This window comes from Tamandua tetradactyla, chromosome 8 (genome assembly GCF_023851605.1).
Source record: "Tamandua tetradactyla isolate mTamTet1 chromosome 8, mTamTet1.pri, whole genome shotgun sequence".
NCBI lineage: Eukaryota > Metazoa > Chordata > Mammalia > Pilosa > Myrmecophagidae > Tamandua > Tamandua tetradactyla.
The window spans coordinates 61006992-61026038 of NC_135334.1; the positions used below are offsets into that span (position 1 = coordinate 61006992).

The 19047-nt window shown below is 37.4% G+C and overlaps 1 protein-coding gene across 14 annotated transcripts in view; it reads left to right on the forward strand.

Annotated features, from left to right (window-relative positions):
- DLG2 (discs large MAGUK scaffold protein 2) overlaps window positions 1–19047 on the forward strand; it is a 2206106-nt gene that overhangs the window by 2153124 nt on the left and 33935 nt on the right. For 12 of the 14 annotated variants that reach the window (XM_077113403.1, XM_077113406.1, XM_077113405.1 and 9 more), the window contains one exon: window positions 15815–15914. The exons of 1 other annotated variant lie outside the window; for it this stretch is intronic. In XM_077113403.1, coding sequence (XP_076969518.1) covers window positions 15815–15914 — 100 coding nt within the window. Of the gene's footprint in view, window positions 1–15814; window positions 15915–18228; window positions 18271–19047 lie in introns of all 14 variants that reach the window. One more of the 14 variants, XM_077113416.1, reaches the window with a different exon arrangement.

The window sequence follows — 19047 nt, forward strand, 5'->3', positions numbered from 1 at the left end:
CCCAGTCCAAAGCACTCAAGGAATGCAATAGCATGTTCTCTCTGGTTTTAAAGTGACACTGGGTTTACAGTGGCAGCCTCAGCCACTGATCACTGGTGTGTAGTACAGAAATAAAAATGTACTTCCAGGGCTGTGAAGAGAACATGAATAGAAAAAAGGAGAGGGAGAGGGAGATGGGAGGGAAATGGGAGAAGAGGAGGAAGAAGGTGGCAGAGGGAAAGAGGCAGAGAGAATGAGAATGAGAAAATAGAATGACAGAATGATATCAAGAAAGGGGTTATTCTCAAAAGAAAGCATCAGGGGTTTTGGGGGTGTTTTATTCCCTTGAGGGATATGTGTGTTTTAATGGCTTTTTTCTCTGCATTCTAAAATCTTAGAGGAATTCAAATCCTGGCCAAATAAGGATCTATGCATTTATTAGCTGCTATTCAAATTTCAGCAAGCAATATTTTATTTTTCTGTTCCAATAAAATGAACTGTTGAGAAACCCTTGGGCCTCTCACATTAGAGATTTAATACATTTCTCTGAATGATTTTGCTTGTCCCAAAAAACAAGTCCACTTCATGTAGCATATGAAATGCATCTCAAAGTAAAAAGCAAATGGAAGACATAGTGTGGGCTAGACAAAAGCATCTGAAACAAAAGCCAAGAGGCCTGTGCTCCCCGTCCACCTCCACTCACCTGCCATGGGAGTGAGTCCTTATCCCATGCCTGGGCCTGCTGAAATGGGTGGCTGGCTAAGGGCCAGCAGTCTCAGCCATATTGGATGCATCTCCATTTGTGTGTCACTCATTTGTATGCTTAAGAATAAGGTGAGAATTATTCAAGCAGGCACAACATTACAAAGACTGCAGCTTATTATTGCACTTTGCCTACTGGTTTGTCCTCAGTCATTCCCGAGACACGAATGACAGTGACCTCTTGTGCTGTGGGTCTGGAGTTGACATCAGGTAGGCAGAGGCAAAGAGTAACTTGTTAGTTCTTGAGACTGAGGCATCACCCAAAAGGATGAACCTGAGCACCTCTCTTATCTGTAGGGGGAAGGGAAGGGAGGGAACAGGGGAAGGGAGATGAGGAAACCTCTTGGCAGGAGATTCTGAATATTGTAAAAGCCCTTTGGATCCTCTCATTTAACTCCCTGCTTTACAGAAGAGGAAACTGATACTCAGACAGTTACAGTGACTTTCCCAACCTCATGCAGATAGGTAAGGCCAGGGCCAGGAGTCCCTATTCTGTTTTCATTGTACTCAGAACCTTCATGTTTGCATGTTGCCCTTCCATTAGACAGTACACACCACAGGCAAAGCATCTTGTCCCTGTTGGCTCACAGCTATATTCCCTACAATTGGTGTGAACCTCTACTCAGGGGTGTTCCAGAAATAATTGATGAACAAAGAGATCAACCCAAACTTCCACCCCAGTTTCATCTCCCAGCTCAGTGCTCTTTCATCTTTCATTTTCTCCCAGGACATCTTTGATAGGCTGGTGTGCTTTTAGAATTCTTTTTAGGGGAGATTGTAACAAAAATAAAAACTGTTCCAAAGAAATGTACTGAGCCTGAAAGAAAGCTTTTTGTCTATGTAACTCATCATTTCCACATGACTCACAGGTGTACATCTTGATACAGTCTTGAAACACAAGATAAGTTAGCTTAGACAAAACAAAGGCCTCATTTTTAAGTGTGTGAGGTGCAGTACCATGAGGAGTGGTCAAGAGGAAAAAGCACTAAGAACTTTGCTCCTGGGGTGGGTATGTGACCCAACTCAACCACATTATGAAAGAGCATATGCTTTGAAGGAGAGATTTGGGCTCAACTTAGCACTCTCTCACTTTCTAGATTTGTGACCTTGAGCAAGTTGACTCTCTAAGCCTCATGCTTCAAGGAGTAACAACAACAACAAGAATGCGAAGTAGACATTATAATTAAACAAATGGTGCAGATGAGAAAAATGAATCCTAGAAAGGTCAAGTACTAGCCCATGATCACACAGCCAGCAAACTGGGTCAAACTCACTAGCAAAGAAGATCTCAAAAAGGAAATGCATCTAGCAGAGAAGCAATATGCTTCTATAGGGCCTGTCCAACCACAGCCCTAGGCTCTTATCTCTGCCATGTGTCCACGCCCTAATAAAACAGGTGCCTGGGATTATCAGTGATGCTGGCCTCACCTTGTGACATCATATGCCTCCATTTGAGCATACCAACTTATGAAATGAAACCATTGAGCCCTCCTTCCTGTCTACAATAGGCCACGGCATTGGTGCTTCTTCCCTTAGCCAACATTGCTTAGGCAACTACTTTTACTTAGCATCGGCTAAGCCTTGGAGGAGTCTAACAGGAAATAAAATAGTGGTGAAATTTGGGCTTTGGAATCTGAGGGAGTTGAGTTTGAATCCCAGTTCTGCCATATATCAGCTGTGCAAACCTCTCCAAGCCTCAGTTTTCTCATTGTACATATGGCATAATAAAGACAGAAGTATATGTGTATGTGTGTATCATTCTATTTTGGGGAGGATTTAATCAGATAATTAGTGCAATATTTAGCAAGTTCTATACAGACCATGTCATAAAGGAAGAGCTAAATAAATATTAATTGCTATCATTATTATTAATTAGTTTACAATCAAAATGGAGAGAAGATACCTTTGAGATTATTAGAAATCAGTTAAGAATTCTGCTTAATACCCTTTGCTGGTGTATTAACTTCCCACTCTCCCTCTCTTGCTCCCTGTTCACTTGGTGAACTGTGATCTATCCTTCCACATGCAGCTCACATTCTGCCTTTTGCTTGCCTGTCATCATCTCCACAGTAGACCTTATCCTGCCTTTTTGATGCCTCTTTAGTATCTTGCACACACTATCACGTTCAGAGCTTTTTGTAGCCACAAGCCATAGCATCATGCCTGGATTATACATGTGCTCAGAATGTAGGTATTTCTTGCATAAATAAATGGGCATAACTGCCTAGGAGAGTGGGCCTTGGAGTTGTTAGGAAATCCATCAAACAAAAATGTCCATGAGAGATGCACACCTTCAGAAGTGTTTGGGCAGACAGCAATGCAAAGAAGGAAAAAGATAGAGCCTCTTGTTGCTTTGAGTTTGGAGGAATCAAGGTATGGATTTGAGTGAAAATCTTTACCTCACTTAGGTGAGGCTATAGCAGTTTATAGCTTTCCTACTATCCTCGAAATGTCACATTATCATCGGCCAGTGAAGACTGACCTAAGAGAGAGGTGAAAGAGGAGAGGACCACTTGAGGAGGTGGCAGAACTGGCATTCCTGGGAATGAAGAAATGAATTGAGAAGTGACATTCTCCTTGAAGATGAGTACAGTACTTCATACTAGTAGATACAATTCAGCAGTGTCATAGCCCCCAGGGAACCAGTCACATAAGTCCTATTGTTTGAAACAATTGAGAAGGATAAAGCAACAAAGATTATGTTTCAGAAACAAGGTATAGAATTCCACAGAAAGGGTGGGCCTTAATCCAGATGACTGGAGTCCATATAACCAAAAGAAATTCAGACACGTTCAGTCAGTAGAAGCCAGAGGAGCAGATGCAAGGAGAGAAAGAGAGATCACCATTTGACAAAAGATTTGAGGAATGCTACAGACTAAAAGAAAAAGCAAGCCCTGCAAATACCTTGATGTTGGAATTCTAGTCTCTGAAACTGTGAGACAATAAATTTCTGTAGTTTAAGAAAAAAACACAATCCCACAGAAAGTAATTTGCTTAAGATACGTTGCCTGGAGAAGTTCTTGCTCAGAATGGCCATTGTGGCTATATGCTGAAAGCAGAGTGGAATGTTGCTTTTGATCTTTGTAAGCAATCAAAGAAAAGACAATATTGCCTAGTGGTTAAAGAAACTAATTCTAGAACTGACTTCTTGAGCATGAATCCTGCTTCCAGTCTCAAGCTGTATAAAACCTGAGCAAGTTATTCAGCCTATCTGTACCTCAGTTTCCTTATTTGTAAAATGTAGACCCACTTAATAAGAGTTGATTTGTGGAAAGCATTTAGAATATGAAAGCCATGTAAAGCATTTAGAAAAGTACTGCCATTGGGTGAGCATTTAATAATGTTAGAAAAAAATGTTATTATTCTTACCAAGAACCTGTTATCTATTTTGCTCCATGCATTTTCCTAAGGTACTGTGAGAAATGCAAAATAAAATGTAAGGCAAGATTCTGGCCCTTACAGAGTTAGACTGGAGATGAGACATAAAACTAACATCTATGAATCAATTAGAGAACCCTGAAGTCCCAAACTGGATGACTTCAGGTGATGAGGAAAGAAAGGACTGAAATTTATGTACTTGTACCCAGAAAGTACTAGAATCAGTCTCTGGTGTTAAAAACTGTGAGATAAGAAGCTTAGCTCTTGGTGGTAGCTGTTTACTACCCATACAGAATAAGCTGGTGAGTAGTGAGAGAAAATAAAGCAAATGATCAGAGACATATAGAGTCAGGACACTAAGTGAGAATCCTAATGGCATTCAAATCTTTGACTCTAGTTTTCCATGCGGTCTAGATGTACCTTGGTCCATCCTGTTTGTTGGTTCAACCATGCCTCAGATTTGGTGAGATTTTCTGCCATCCTTCCAATGAAATATCTTTTCTCCAGGATCGTGCAGGACCTACATACAGCCACACAGTCTATGCACTATACAACTCCAGTGGACCCCATCACGTGGGCCACGATGAGAATAGTGCCTTCTGGAATTGTGCAGTGCAGAGATTCTGCTTACAGACAGAAAGCCGGGCTGGTTCCCCAGTCAAAAAACCTTGATAACTCCAAAGGAGGCCTTGCTTACCAGGAGCTGGAAGCTTTCACTTCCTGAACACCTAAACCATCTTTTCCCCCCTTTCTGACTCGAACCAGGGCATTTTAAGGTCATTAACCCTTTGCTCCATATAATTTTAATCTTAGGGAGCCACGGTAGAGATGTCATTCCTGCTCCTCACCTTCGAGCAGCAAAACTGCACTGCCCTGACCAATTATGACAAATATCACAATTGATTTAAATTCTATTGTGATGTTTTCTCACACTTGAACTTAAATCATGAACAGACCCCTGTCAGAAACAAGAGAGAAGAGTATATGAGAGGACAAATGTAGATTTTCAGTCAGAGATTCACAGGAAATAGTTTGCACACTGATGTGTCCCAGTTGCAGGTTAATAAATCCAACTCCAATGACATTGCTAGTACCTAGCTTAGATTTCATTTCAGTTCGCTCAGGGTACAGGTTGCCTAGAATAAGGATGGTAATCAAGTGGATGGGCAAGTAAAGCTTACAAATATTTCTGAGGTTTCCATTGCAAATCTTTTGTCAGTCTATGTAATAACCTCACTGGATTAATGTCAAATTACACGCACATACGTGTGTTGCAAACACTGGTCTACTTCAGTAATAGGCTGTCTACCTGCAAATAGGCTGCATGACTCTTTTCAAATAGAAGTCAATAAGAAACATTGAAAATGAGCTCTTTGGAAGGAGCCAGTGGCTGTGAGGAAGATGGTGAATGAAATCCAGCAATTGCCTGGCATGGAGCTCAGTGCCCAGAAGCCCTTAGAGGTCTTGCCTCCCAGTGAAGCGTTACTAAGGACCTAGGATTGCAAACCTGGTGTTCTCAGAAAGTCTAGGCAAGATCAACAGTAATTTCTTTTTAGCTGAAAATGTCATGCAAATTTGGAGAGTATTGTATAAGAGAGTATAATAAATATAGAATTAAGTCTAAACACAACTCACATGTTCCATTACCATGAGCGTGGTAGAGTGGTCAGTGTCTCTAAACTAACCTCAGGTAAAAAAGTAGGAGACTGAGGGGGTGGCAATGCAAGAATAAGGTTAAGGACAATCCCTGGATTTCCAGGATGACAAGGGAGCTAGCATAAACTAAATCTGCAGGTTTAAATTAAATAATCTAGCATGCCATTTTAGTTCGTGTTTCTGGTTAATATAAATCTTCTATTTCATAGGGATTTTTTTAAATGACAATTTGCAAATACAATTCATTTTGGTTTCTTTATAAATAATTAGGACAATTTAAAATAAGCCCAGAATGAAGTTTTATTTGCCTCAGCTTTAAATTCCAATATCATCTACCAGAAGCAGCCTGACAATGTAGCAGGACTTCACTTTCACACTTACCTGGCAGCAGGAACCAAGGAGACAAAACCTAAGAAGGAAAGAGCACACCTGGGCGGGCCATGGTGGCTCAGCAGGAAAGAGTGCTTGCCTGCCATGCCTGAGGACCCGGGTTCGATTCCCAGTGCCTGCCCATGAAAAAAAAAAGAGCACACCTCTTTAGATCATTAAGCCAGACAAGGTTTTATGGTATAAAATCATAGCAAACAGGGTTTGAGTAAGCAGAAACATTTTGCTTTGATAGCTTGACTTTCTTATGTAACACTGGCAAAGCCGATGTTCCCTTTAGACTGGATTTCATTCTTCTTCTCTTAGTCCTTGAGGACAATTCTAAGGACTTCTCTAAATCATTGAGGACAATTCTATTAATTGTTAATAATCTTAACTTAAATCATTCCATGTTTGATAAGAGATGATTGGTGTACTTGAAGACTGGCCCACGTACTTGCATAAACTGTTGATTCATTCATTCACCACCAAACTTTGTACCAGGCACTAGAGTGCGCAGATACTGGAAATCTATCAGTAAATAAACCCTACCCTCAAGGAGCTCACAATCTATAAAGCTTAGTGGGAGACAACCAAATAAAAGGTAAAAATGTGGTTAGTGCTAGAATATGGATAAACGTAAAGGGCAGATTTATTACTCTAACAGATATTTATTAAGCACCTTCTGTGTGCCATGCACTAATCCAGGCACCAGAGAGAGAACAGTGAACAAAAACAGAAAGAGTCCTTACTTTCAGGGAGTTCACATACCTGTAGAGGATAACAGGACAAGAATCATATATATATTATATATATATGTCAGTTGGTGATACATATTAAAAAGAAAAAATAAAGGAGTATAACAAGGAAAAGAGTGATGAAAGAATGCTATTTTAGATGAGATGGTTGGAAAAAGCCTCCCTTATAGGGAGATATTTGAGTAGAACTCTGAATAATGAGGCATCAAGCCTTCTTAAGGAAGAGCATTGAAAGCAGAGAGAACAGCAAGAGCAAAGTCCCCGCATCAAAGACCATGCTCTGAGCATTCAAGGAGAAGCAACAAGGCAGTGGGAAGCAGTATAATGAGACAAAGAAGATAAGTAGCAGATGAGATGAAAGCGGTAGCCAGGAGCCAGATTAAATAGAGCCTTGTACGCCATGGTGTTGATTTTGGATTTTATTCTGAATGAAATGGGAAGCTACTGGAGTGGTTTGACAGAGGCATGGTATAATCAGAATGGTTTTGAAAAGATCACCCTGATTGCCATAAGGAGAAAAGAGTGCAGCGGGAATGGATAGAAGCAGGGAGACCAACTACAGGACAATGGAATATTCCAGGTAAGAGACGGTGGTGACTTGGACTAGGGTAGTAGTGGGGGAGATGGTCAGAGGTGGTCAGAATCTGTAAATATTTTGAAGGTCACAGGATCTGTGAACAGATTGGATGTGGAGTGTAAGAGAAAGAAAGAGTAAAGGATTATATAGGTCTTCAGCCTGAGTAATTAGAAGATTTACATTATTACAACATGGACAAGACTGAGGGAGGACCAAGGTTTTGGATTGCTTTACTGGTTTATTCATTTATTTGTTAGTTTTTTGAGGAAGTGGGAAAGAGATAAATAGTTTGATTTGGGGTCTGTTTATTAGCCATCCAGGTAGAAATGGAAAATAGGCAGTTAGATATATTATTCTAGAGTTTAGAGGAAAGGTTCAAGCTGGAGATAAATTTTGGAGTTTTCAAATCATTGGTATACAGATGGCATCATGTCCTGGACCTGGAGGAGGTCACCTACAGAGCAAGTGTAGGAAGAAGAGAAGAGAAGAAAGGAACAAGGACAGAGCCTGTGTGCATGCTCCCAACTTTTAGAGATTAGAAAGATGATAAGGATCTAGCAAAGTAGACTGAGGAAGAATGGCTTTATGGAGTAGGAGGACACTGAAAAGAGGGTGGTATCCCAGAGGCCATGGAAGCAAGTGTTTCGGGAAGAAAAGTGTGACCCACCGTGCATAATGGGAAGATTGGTTAGGTACGATGAGCTCAGAAAATGACACTGAATTGAGCAATATGGACTTCGTTGGTGACCCTGAATAAAGTTTAGATCAGGGGTCAAACAAACTTTTTCTGTAAAAGGCTAGATAGTAAATATGCTATGCTCTGTGAGCCAAAATGTTTCTGTTGCAGTTACTCAACCTCTGCTGTTATTTCACTGACAGCCATAGTATGTAAATGAATGGGCATGGCTGTATTCCAGTAAAACTTTATTTATAAAAACAGGTTGCATGCTGGATTTTAATCCATGGAAAATAGTTTGCTGACCTCTGTGCTAGATGATGCTGCAGTGCTTAAAGTGGGATTGGGATGGATTGAAATATATATGTATATATTCCTTCTAGCCTCCAATCTGAGATGATGGTATGGTGGCCCATGACAGACTCTGGGATCTGCCTATAACTACTTGTTGAAGAATGCTTTGAAAACTACTGCTTTTTTCTTTCTTTGCTTTGTATATATGTTATATTATACAATTAAAAAGTTTTTAAAAAGTGGGATTGGGGTGGGTTCAAGTGGCAATTGAAGGAGAGAAAGGGGTGAGTCACTGAGTTTTGTTGAAAAGGTAAACCGAGAAATCCAGCAGATTTCTCAGAGCATGTAGGATACGGAAGAGGAGAATGTCTACTTCTCCATGGGATAAATAAATATGATATCCCAGATGAGGTAATGTTGCAGATGTTGTGGGCTTCAAAATTAAGAGAAACATCTTACTTTTTGTGAATCAGAGTGACTATAAAGTCCAACATATAATTCAGCTACCTTTTAGCTGTACTTTTTTTAGGCTTGGTGAAGTTTCTATGCTTCCTGGCTTCCTTCATTCCTTTGTTGGAATTGAGGCTCCCCAGCTGGAACATGTGACTGAGCAATGTGCTTTGCTTTAGCATAAGCAGTCCTAGTAATAAGGGAAATGAAAAAAAAAATTTTTGAAAATAGGTTTCATCTGTAATTCCATTTATTTAGAATGATTGGCTTCCCTTTATTTTGATTCCTTCCCAAAATACCTTCTAAGTTGAATTTTATCCTTGCAGGTCAAAGAGGATCAGCTCCCACATTTTAATAAGTAATGAACCCACTTTGCCTCCTCTGTTGAACCACAGAGGATGTTCATGAGGAATCTAATTTCTCCCTACCATTTCTTGTTTCTTTTTCTTATTTTCAGGCACAAGTACCCCTATGTACCTAATTTGAATTGGAGGTGTTTTTGCTCCCTGTGTTAAATTTGAAGTAGTAGCCAAAAAAGAAAGAAAGAAAAAAGCTACAAAGAAGGAAGTTTTTCCTGATATTAGCTGATACTAGCTGATAATGCCTACTTTTTATTGACAACTTTTTACAGCACTGTACTAAAGTGCTTTACAGTCATCATTTCTTTTCTTATGCCTATTATGAAAAATAGAGAGAATAGAATTATGAACCCCTTGTATCAGCCAGTGCCAATATTTAATAATTATCAATTCATGGTCAATCTTGTTTCATCTATTCTCTCTTTTATGTATGAGAGATATAAAAGAGAGAATATCCCCCTGAACTGTTTTGAGAGTAAGTTGTAGGTTCTATAATGCTTTATTCCTAATTACTTCAGCAAGTATCTCCCAATAGAAAACAAGGATATTATCTTATATAACCATAACACAATTATCATTCCAGGAAATTTAGCTTAGGTTCCATATCTTACATATAGCCTATATTCTAACATTCCAATTTCATAATTTTCATAATTATTTCAATATTTATTCTTTATAGCTGTTTCTCTTTTTTTCCTCTCTGATTCAAGATTCAATGCAGGACCAAACATTATATTTTGTTTGTCCTGTTTCTTTAATTCTCTTTGATCTACAATGCTTGCTTAGCCTTTCTTTCATGATTTTATATTTTAAGAATATAGGACATCTCAATTTTAATTTGTCTGGTTGTTTCTTTGTAGCTATCTTCAACTAATGCATTTTTGGCAGAAACGCTGCATAAGTGATATGTATATTTCTCAGTGCTTTCTATCAAGAGGCACATTGTGCTAGGTTGTCCCACTATTTGGTGATGCTGAGTTGATCACTTGGTTAAGGTGGTGTCTGCCAGATTACTCTACTATGAAGACACCTTTTCCATGGTTTTTAATAATTAACTCGTCTGGAAAGAGATACTTTGAGACTTTCTAAATATCCTGTTCCCAGGTTAATTTTTAACCAATGGTTTTAGCAACCACTTATCATTCTTGCCTGAATTATCATGGTAGTTGCCAAGTGGTAAGTTCCTGGCTTTATCATTCCTTCTACAGTTGGCAGGTGTAATTAGCTTTCTACTGTAAACAAGAGCTTTCTCTTCTTCCCCATTTTTAACTACTTAATTTAGGTATTTTTGGCAGTCGGCATGGACTCATGAATTTCTCTTTTTTAAACATTTTTTATTGTGAAATATATATACAAAGCAAAGAAAGAAAAAGCAATACTTTTCAAAGTACACTTCAACAAGTTGTCACAGAACAGATTTCAGAGTTTGTTATGGGTTACCTTTTCACTATTGCAGATTTTCCTCCTACCTGCTCCAAAACACTGGAGGCTACAAGAACCATGAATATCGTGATTCAGCAGTCATACTCATTTGTTAAATCCTATTTTCTCTGTTATAACTCCTCCTTCTCCTTTGATTTCTTTTTTAATTCAAATAGTTATACTCCATTATTTCTATTATTCATGGTTCCTTTTTATGAAGAATGGTATCTAGAAGACAAAATTTGTCATCAGGTATGCTTTTTGTTACACCTAAGTGAGGGTTTTGTTTGTTTTTTGCTACATTTAGATTCTTTCAATGGACAGAGCTAGGAAATAGACTTTTAAAGAAAATCTTTAGTTTAAGTGTGATGCCTCTAATTACTATTTAACATTACAAGACTCTTCCTCTTCTTCCCCCATTCTGTGTTTGTACCACCTTCTTCTATGATGAAAACCCTGGTTCCCAAAAGCATTTGGGTATTTACTCATTTGCTCTGTCCTCTCTTATACACCAAGCCTAGTATAGAGACTTGCCATATCCCCATCACCTAGCCAAGCAAAGTTGCTAGGTGAAGTTCAAAATTTCTTTACAATTCTTTCCATCTTTAGAATATATTCTGAGGAAAAATTTCTCTTATATTATTTTGAAGAAAATCCAATGCATCAAATCATTACAACTATAAATACTTGAATATGGCATGACAATACTATAAGCACACATAAAAATAATTACTGAATTTAATCTAGTCTTCATTCGTGTATAAAATTGCCTCATAAATGCCATAAATACTCTTTGTCTGGTTACTACTTGTTCTTGAACCTCTTCTGTTTTAAAAGTCTCTTTGTTTTCTGCATGAAAACAAATATGTATAATATAAAGAAAAAGCCTAAATTTTTGGTTATAGCTTTCCAAGGAGAACAAAATTATTTAGAGGAGGAGACAGAAACGAGAAAGAAGCATCTATAAAAGTTAAGGAGGCCACAGAAAAGGTACATCTGAGCACAGTACAAATTTAAATCTAAATGCTTTCCAGAGAACATTCCTATCATCTTCCCTATCTAAAAAGATGACATTTTAGAAATATAAAACATTTGAAGCTTAAATAATTAGAACAGAAAGATTAAAAGAAAAACTAAAATATATCCCAGGTTTTAAAGTTTTTCTGGATGAAAGGATAAACATCTGATGCCAAGATTAACTCATGTGTCTTTAAGAACATGGGATTTGAGTGGGATAAGGCATGATTTGAGTTTTTGTTTTGTTTCTTTTCCTTATTCATGAAATGAGAATCTTATCTTAAGCCAGTTGACCAATGTCATTGCATCTGTATCTGGCTTGGCAATTTAAAGCCATTTAACCTAACAACTTGGAGACAACTCAGTGGCAGTGACTCTTGGTATGGGTGTTCTAATGTCTGTCACAACATGAAAGGTATTCATTTAACAGAGACACAACAGAATCCATTAAACAAAAGACATATATAGCTGGTTGATTGCAAGGGCTGAAGAAGGTGGTTTCCTCTCATTCAATTAAAGATAAAATATGTTTACACCAAATAAAATTAGAAACATGCTTTAATTGCTTCCACTCATCTCATGAGGTGGGGCTGGGGAGGAGTTCCTTTTTTTACTTTACTGAAATCTAATTCACACAATGTACAATTCAATGCTTTATAATATATGCACAGGGTTATGCAATGATCATCACAATCTAATTTTAGAACATTTTTGTTCTCCCGAAAAGAAACATATCCATCAGCTATCACTTCGCATTCCTCTAGTCTTTTACCTACCCTTTAGCAACTACTAATCTACTTTCTTTCTCCAATCTACTTTCTGCGGAATTCCTTATTCTGGATGAAGAATTCCTTTTAGTTGCCATTGACAGCCTATTCCATTGAAATTATTTTTTTTATTTTAGTTTTTTGCATAACCATACAGCAAGAAAAAAAAGAATAGAGTGGGTATCAAAATAAGTATAGCAAGATAACCAGCAAAGATGTTGAAGCAGGTACCATGGGATGGCTTAAATAAGTAATGGTCAAGAAGTGAAGCTATGGGGATACTGATTGTGGTATCACTTAGAAGTGTCAAATGCAAGTAATTGTAAAAATGAGTTCAAAGAAGGACTTGAGTTGTAGAAATTTCTCTTACTTTTACGAACAGTAGTATTTGCAAATTCAAATCCTGACCTCACTGCTCACCAACTGTGTGACTCTCAGCAAGTGACGATATTTATAAATGTCAGTCTCCTCATCAGTTATATGGGATTAAAGATAGTCCCAACCTCATGGAGTTAGTGTGGAGATTAGCAAACGTAGAGCTTTAAGAACCATGCCTGGCCATAGTATATGTTAATTGTTACTGTTGCTTTTACTTATAAGATTCAATAATTCTCCTCAAATTCCAAAATGGAATTCTTAGATATGCCAACTTGCCCCATATCACATGTGATTTATTTTCTGTGCCACTGTTAAAAGAAGTTCCCCTCTCTAAAGATTCCTGCCATGTAAGCAATAGTTCAGGATTTAAGATACTGTAATATAGAAAGAAAAAGAATAGCATTGATCAAGTTTAACTAAGAATGTAGCTGTAAAGCAGCCTTCAGTTGCTTTAGAACCATGTGTTCTACAAATAGTAAAAGTGCTAATTTATCATTCTCACTAACACTCATGTAACAGATTTTGCTTTTCTAAATTAAAAGAAAAAATTGCAGCAGCAAAAATAGCTTAGATAAGTGTTATTATGCATGTCTAATAAAAATAAAGAGTAGTGTTAGAGTATTATGAACTGAATATGTCCTCTTATAGTCAAAATGTTTAGCTAAAACCTTAGTGGTGTGACTTTTAACTGTGAATGTGAACTTAAGTCATGATTTGGTTTTGTGTCCATAAACCTAAGGAAGTTTAACCACCAATTCCATTATGTTCTCTCTAATTGCAATACAAAATGGTTTTTAATAATATGTGATATGTTAGACAACTTTTTTGATGTTTTATTATGTATTTTCGGTTCTTTTGGAAAAATGTGGTGCTCAGTATTATTATGTCCCAATCAGATGACTCATGATACACAGCATTTTCATACTTGGGAAATGTTAACACATTACATTCCTTGCTTTAAAAAGATAAGAGACTTAAAATCACAGACACATTTTCATTTTCCTTTGACCCTGTGAGACACTTTAAATGGTGTGGTTTGCATGTGGTCCTACTCTGGGCCCTCAAATCCCTCTCATTGTCCGTCTGTGTTTACATTTTAATCCCAGGCTTTATTCCTCTTGGCATTGTTTTGTATTTGCATGAAAATCTGTATTATTTTGCATGACAAGCCTCCCATACTGTTCAAGTTTGATGTCTAACACAACTTGCAATATCACATCATTAATTCTTACATTTTTTTTCTTTTATTTTCAGTTACTGAAGTTTTAATATGCTTGAAATGTAAAAGTGGCATGAAACTGAAGTGATGCAAGAATAATTAATGTTCCTTTAAGGACTTTTTTTTTTTTCATTTTCTAATGGGGAAAATTGGGGGGAATTCCAAGCCTTGTCTTTGGATACTAATCCTCAACTATAAATTGTGATAAAACTATATTGAACATAGGTGCTGTCAGTAGAGTAATAAATTCTGAAGTTGATACTTCTTTCTTCCCTGAAAACTTATTTTTAGTTTTTGTAAATGAAGTATACAATTTGACCCCTATTTTCAGAAATTAACACATTTTTGATTTATTGCTTTTCTTAAAGGATTCTTCCTAGTACACAAAATTAAGGTCCACTGACTCTGATGAAAGTTCCTAGTAACTAAAAAAGTAAATTTCTGAACAACAGCACCAACATTTTAGTATTTAATGTTTCCTAAATTAGTATGATTACCAAAATGGATATTTGATACAGGAGTGCATGAGTACACAAAGAAATTAAGTGGTTTACATTTAATTTACATAAGCTTCAAATCCATAAGAAAGGGCACATAATTAATTTCCACTGGTGGGCTAAAATAAACATGCCCTAACAATCGTTCTTTCCTTCCAAATTGTCGCCTTGCTAGCTCCACGTTTATCTCTACCAGTTGTCATTATTAAAACTGTTCTAGAAGGCCCCTTTCCAGATTACCTTCAGAGTTTTTGCACGCCATACATTTAATGTCTATGTGGTAGCAAATTTTGTTCCTTGGAGCACAATTTTAATATTTTTAAAGCAGCTAAAAGACTTCAGAGCCAAATTAGTTAAATAAGGACTGTAATCAAACTGGCAAAACATATTTTAAAAATATGTATGACATTAATAATAGTCGCATGGCCTGTTGATTGTAAAATGACTGTCAACATATTTCCCAAAGAAGAACACCACAAAATGTTTATATAATAACAGCAGCAGTGGAATAAATGGGGTTTCCTAGGCAATCACATGATATTCACTTGAACAGATAAGTTCTAATATACATCCATATGTATAAAAGCATTGTCTTAAATTCATCCCCATTTAGACTAAATTATCTTTAAAATCTCCCCTGAATAAAAACATTCTAAGGCTATAATTATATATCTGTATGTGGTACTGTTATTGCCATATACCATCCATCTGAACACTTCTCTGTGCAGTTTTAATTAAATCCAAGCTGAAATAACTCAAGTTGTAATTATTTAAAAGACATGTAGGCACTGAGAAGAAAACTAGTTACTCTAATAAAGTCTTTTCCACCTGCTGTTGTTGCTGATGACAAAGATGAAATTTGTACAGCACTTTATATTTACATCATCTTATGTGACTCTCACAACCTAAGAGGTTCAGAGAGATACTAGTTAAATGTCTAAGGTCAGGCAATTTTTAGAGCTCAGAGATTCTGGGTTGAATGCCTCCAATGCAAGGCTCTTCCTCCATCACCTCTTATCTGCAACCATTTTTTTTGTTTGTTTTTTTAAATTAGACCATTTAATCAAGGTGTCATCATTCAGAATTTACACTCTTAGAAAATACAATCTGACCTTTAGGAACTCTCTAGCACCTCTATGGAGTACCCACTTGCGTCACTACAGCTCTCTCTGCTTTTACAAACTAGTTGTTTTGTCAGCATGAGTGTGACAACAATTAGACGTCCCCTGTTTTTGCCCCATGCCTTTTCTCCTTCACAGTCATTCAATGACAAGCGTAAAAAGAGCTTCATCTTTTCACGAAAATTCCCATTCTACAAGAACAAGGAGCAGAGTGAGCAGGAAACCAGTGATCCTGAACGTAAGTAGATTCTCGAAGATAATGTCACCTGCAACACAAGAGAAAAAAATCCTTCACGGGCAACACGCATGATATAGGTTCTCCCACGCTACACGCCTAGGCAAACAAACACAGCAGGCAGGCAGGTCAGGTCTTACTACTGTGACCAGTGTTTGACTGCAGTCTGGATCCTTCCCTTGATGTGGCTTCTTCTCCCCCCCGGAAAACGTTGGAGAGGTACTTGCAGAAGCTGGGACTTAGCTTCCAGCCAGCATTTCTCAGTGACCAGGACTAGGTCTGGTTGTCTTTTCTATCATTTAACTCTCTAGGGCTTGAGACAGATTATTTTCTGGACAGAAATATTGGCTTTCCACTGCCACAAAAATATATACTTTTAATGCCAGCTAATTAGGAGCAATTAAATTACCTATGTTGGGCACATTTGCCCATTGTTTCCCTCACAGCAAATACTAAATACTTTTTGAGCTGTGAGCTTGTAGCGATGGATACTAAATCTAAATTTGTCATGAAATGTGTAATGGATCATTGCTCTAAGTCGAACATTTCTGTGGCAAGATTGACAGTGGGCAAAAAATGACACTTGCTGAATCTCTCCTTCTTTCACAATTTCCTGCTTAAAATTTTCCAGTTGCTTTACAAATCAGAAAATAAATTTCCTTCTTGAGTCTCAGCCCAGGAGATTTGGGGTGAAAGTTGTTCCAAAAGAAGAGAGAGTGGGATCCAGATTGTTTAGGCAACACGGTCTGTCATGGTAGTATCCATTTCAACTCCACTGACTTCTTCCTTCCTCTTCCGTGGCTGTTCTTCCTCTCTCATTGCTCTCTCTGGGGACTTCCATGCAGGACATCCCCGGATTAGGTGACGACGGTTATGGAACAAAGACTCTGAGTAAGTTCCCAGGAATGGTCACTGTAACTTTTCTTTTCTTTTCCTTTCCTTTTGAGTTTGGCTTTTGTTCCTTTTCTTGAGGACCTTTCACCCCTAGCATGCACACAATACGAGTTTTATTTGTTACCTAGCTGTGAATGCTCCTACAAAGTAATTTCCAATCGTTTTGTTCTGCATGTAAGCATTTAAAAGCAAAGTATGTCAGGCACTCGAGCTTCTGTTGCAGTTAGCACCTTCCCTTTCTGACCTTGTTTTATCAACATGGTCCTGATGCCAATTGTAGCATCAGTTGCTCTGCTGCCTAATACCTGCCAGAAAACAAGAAACCATGTTGAAGAAAGGGTGAACTAAACGTTCTTGAGCAGGAAAGTAGAAAAGTGCTTTATGTTCTTCCTTCTGCCTTTCCACACGAAAATTGCAATGGCCTTGCCAAATTCCATAATTGGGTTGTACTTTACTATGAGTAAAGGAGCTATTTTGCAGTCAAAAGGAACATGCATTCTCAAAAAGTAAATATTAAGCCATTTCATCTTCCAAGAATGATTCTTTATTATCTAACTTTGCTTGATTTTTTTTTCTGACTTGCAGTGATCTCGCTTGAAACGTTTGTATGATAAAGATTTAGATGTGTATTAATAGGTTTTTCTATCAGTGGTTTATTAGCTGCATTCTATAACCAGGTCTTCATTTTATAGAATAGAGTGAAAATAAAATATAGTAAACTTCTAAATTCTCTAGTTATTAACACCTTTAACCTGTGTCTCATTGTGCTTAGCAATGACAAACTACTAATCCAATGTTCTGAGATAACTACACTACGTTTTTACTTTCTTTAATATTAACTCCACTGCGTAGGCATCAATGAGATAAGAAATAAGTTTTGTGTCTTTTGCAACTGTATCACATGTTCATTTTTTATTTGTTTTTTAATTTAACAGCTATGGGCAGTATTTTTAGATGCCATTCATTTCATTTGTGCAAAACAAAAGAGCATTGAGCTGGACTTGGTTTTCAAGAACTGCTTATATAACCCCATGTAATGATACTCTTCAACCTTCAAGTTGTTCATTTAGATCTGTTTTCTTGGAGGCATACAGAAAACAAATTCTAATCAAGAGTAACTACCAATCTCCTTAAGATGAAAACTTTATCTTGTGAGTTTTTGTGTAAGGAATGTGTCCTGAAATTTTCAATAGTGGCTAAAGTTACTTTTCTCATTTGCTAAAAAGAAAGCACAGCAGTTAAGTTGTGTGAAAAAGAAGAAAAAGTTTTCATCTTCTTTATCTTATCTTAATGCAGTCACCTGCGGCCTTTTACTTGCCTTTTTCCTCACATTTCTAGAAGCTTTGCATGGGTGTATTCCTTTAAGTTCTGGCTGCTCTTCAGTGCTTGGTATCTCTTTAATTTGCTTGTACTGTTCTTGCAGAACACGTTTCTTCTAATGCCAGCGATAGCGAAAGTAGCTACCGTAAGTTACTGCTTTGGGTTGTGATTCTTTTCTTTGCAATTGCCCCCATTGCCTGTTGTGGTCATTTCAAATTTTTGTTGTTGTTTTTCAATTGCTGCCCTTTATCATCCTTCTACAAAGCAAATGGCTTGAAATGAAATCCTCATTTGATGTGGAAAGATACAAAATGTAGTAGAGCCAGCTGCGGACCCTTACGTGATTTGTGCAAGCAGTGGCAAGTAGTCTTGCTTATAAACTATTTGGCCTCACTTGGCTCTGACCCTATGATTCATTTCTTCCAGACAAAGTTAGGTAAAAGTTCAGCCTGATGGATTTTGACATTTTCCTCCCTAAAATAATTTAAACTCCCTGCAGGATGAGTGCAGAGTCATCGTGGTCTTATTTGGCCTTTTCCTATCTGTTCTGGATCCTCTCTAAAAGAATAAACTTTATAAATTACAGTGTTCCTTATAAATCAGGTCTGAACCTTTTGTCTCACTTCTATCTTTGGTTAGTATTTGAAGGTAGATGCTCTGAAATATTTAATTTCATTTTTTTGATGATGGGGAAGTGATGAAAAGGTTTCATCCTCTAATGTTGAAGGAACTCACATTTAGAAAAAAAAGCAAACAAATCTTGGATCAGAAAGATTAACAGAAAAGGTAGGTAATGATTTAAAAGTTATTTTGTTTTTCTCTGGTTACCTCAAGCCATTTGTTTAGTGTATAAAAATATTCACCAAACACGGAGCACCTGCTTTTGATCAGTTGTCATGGTTTCCTACCACGAATTTATTGG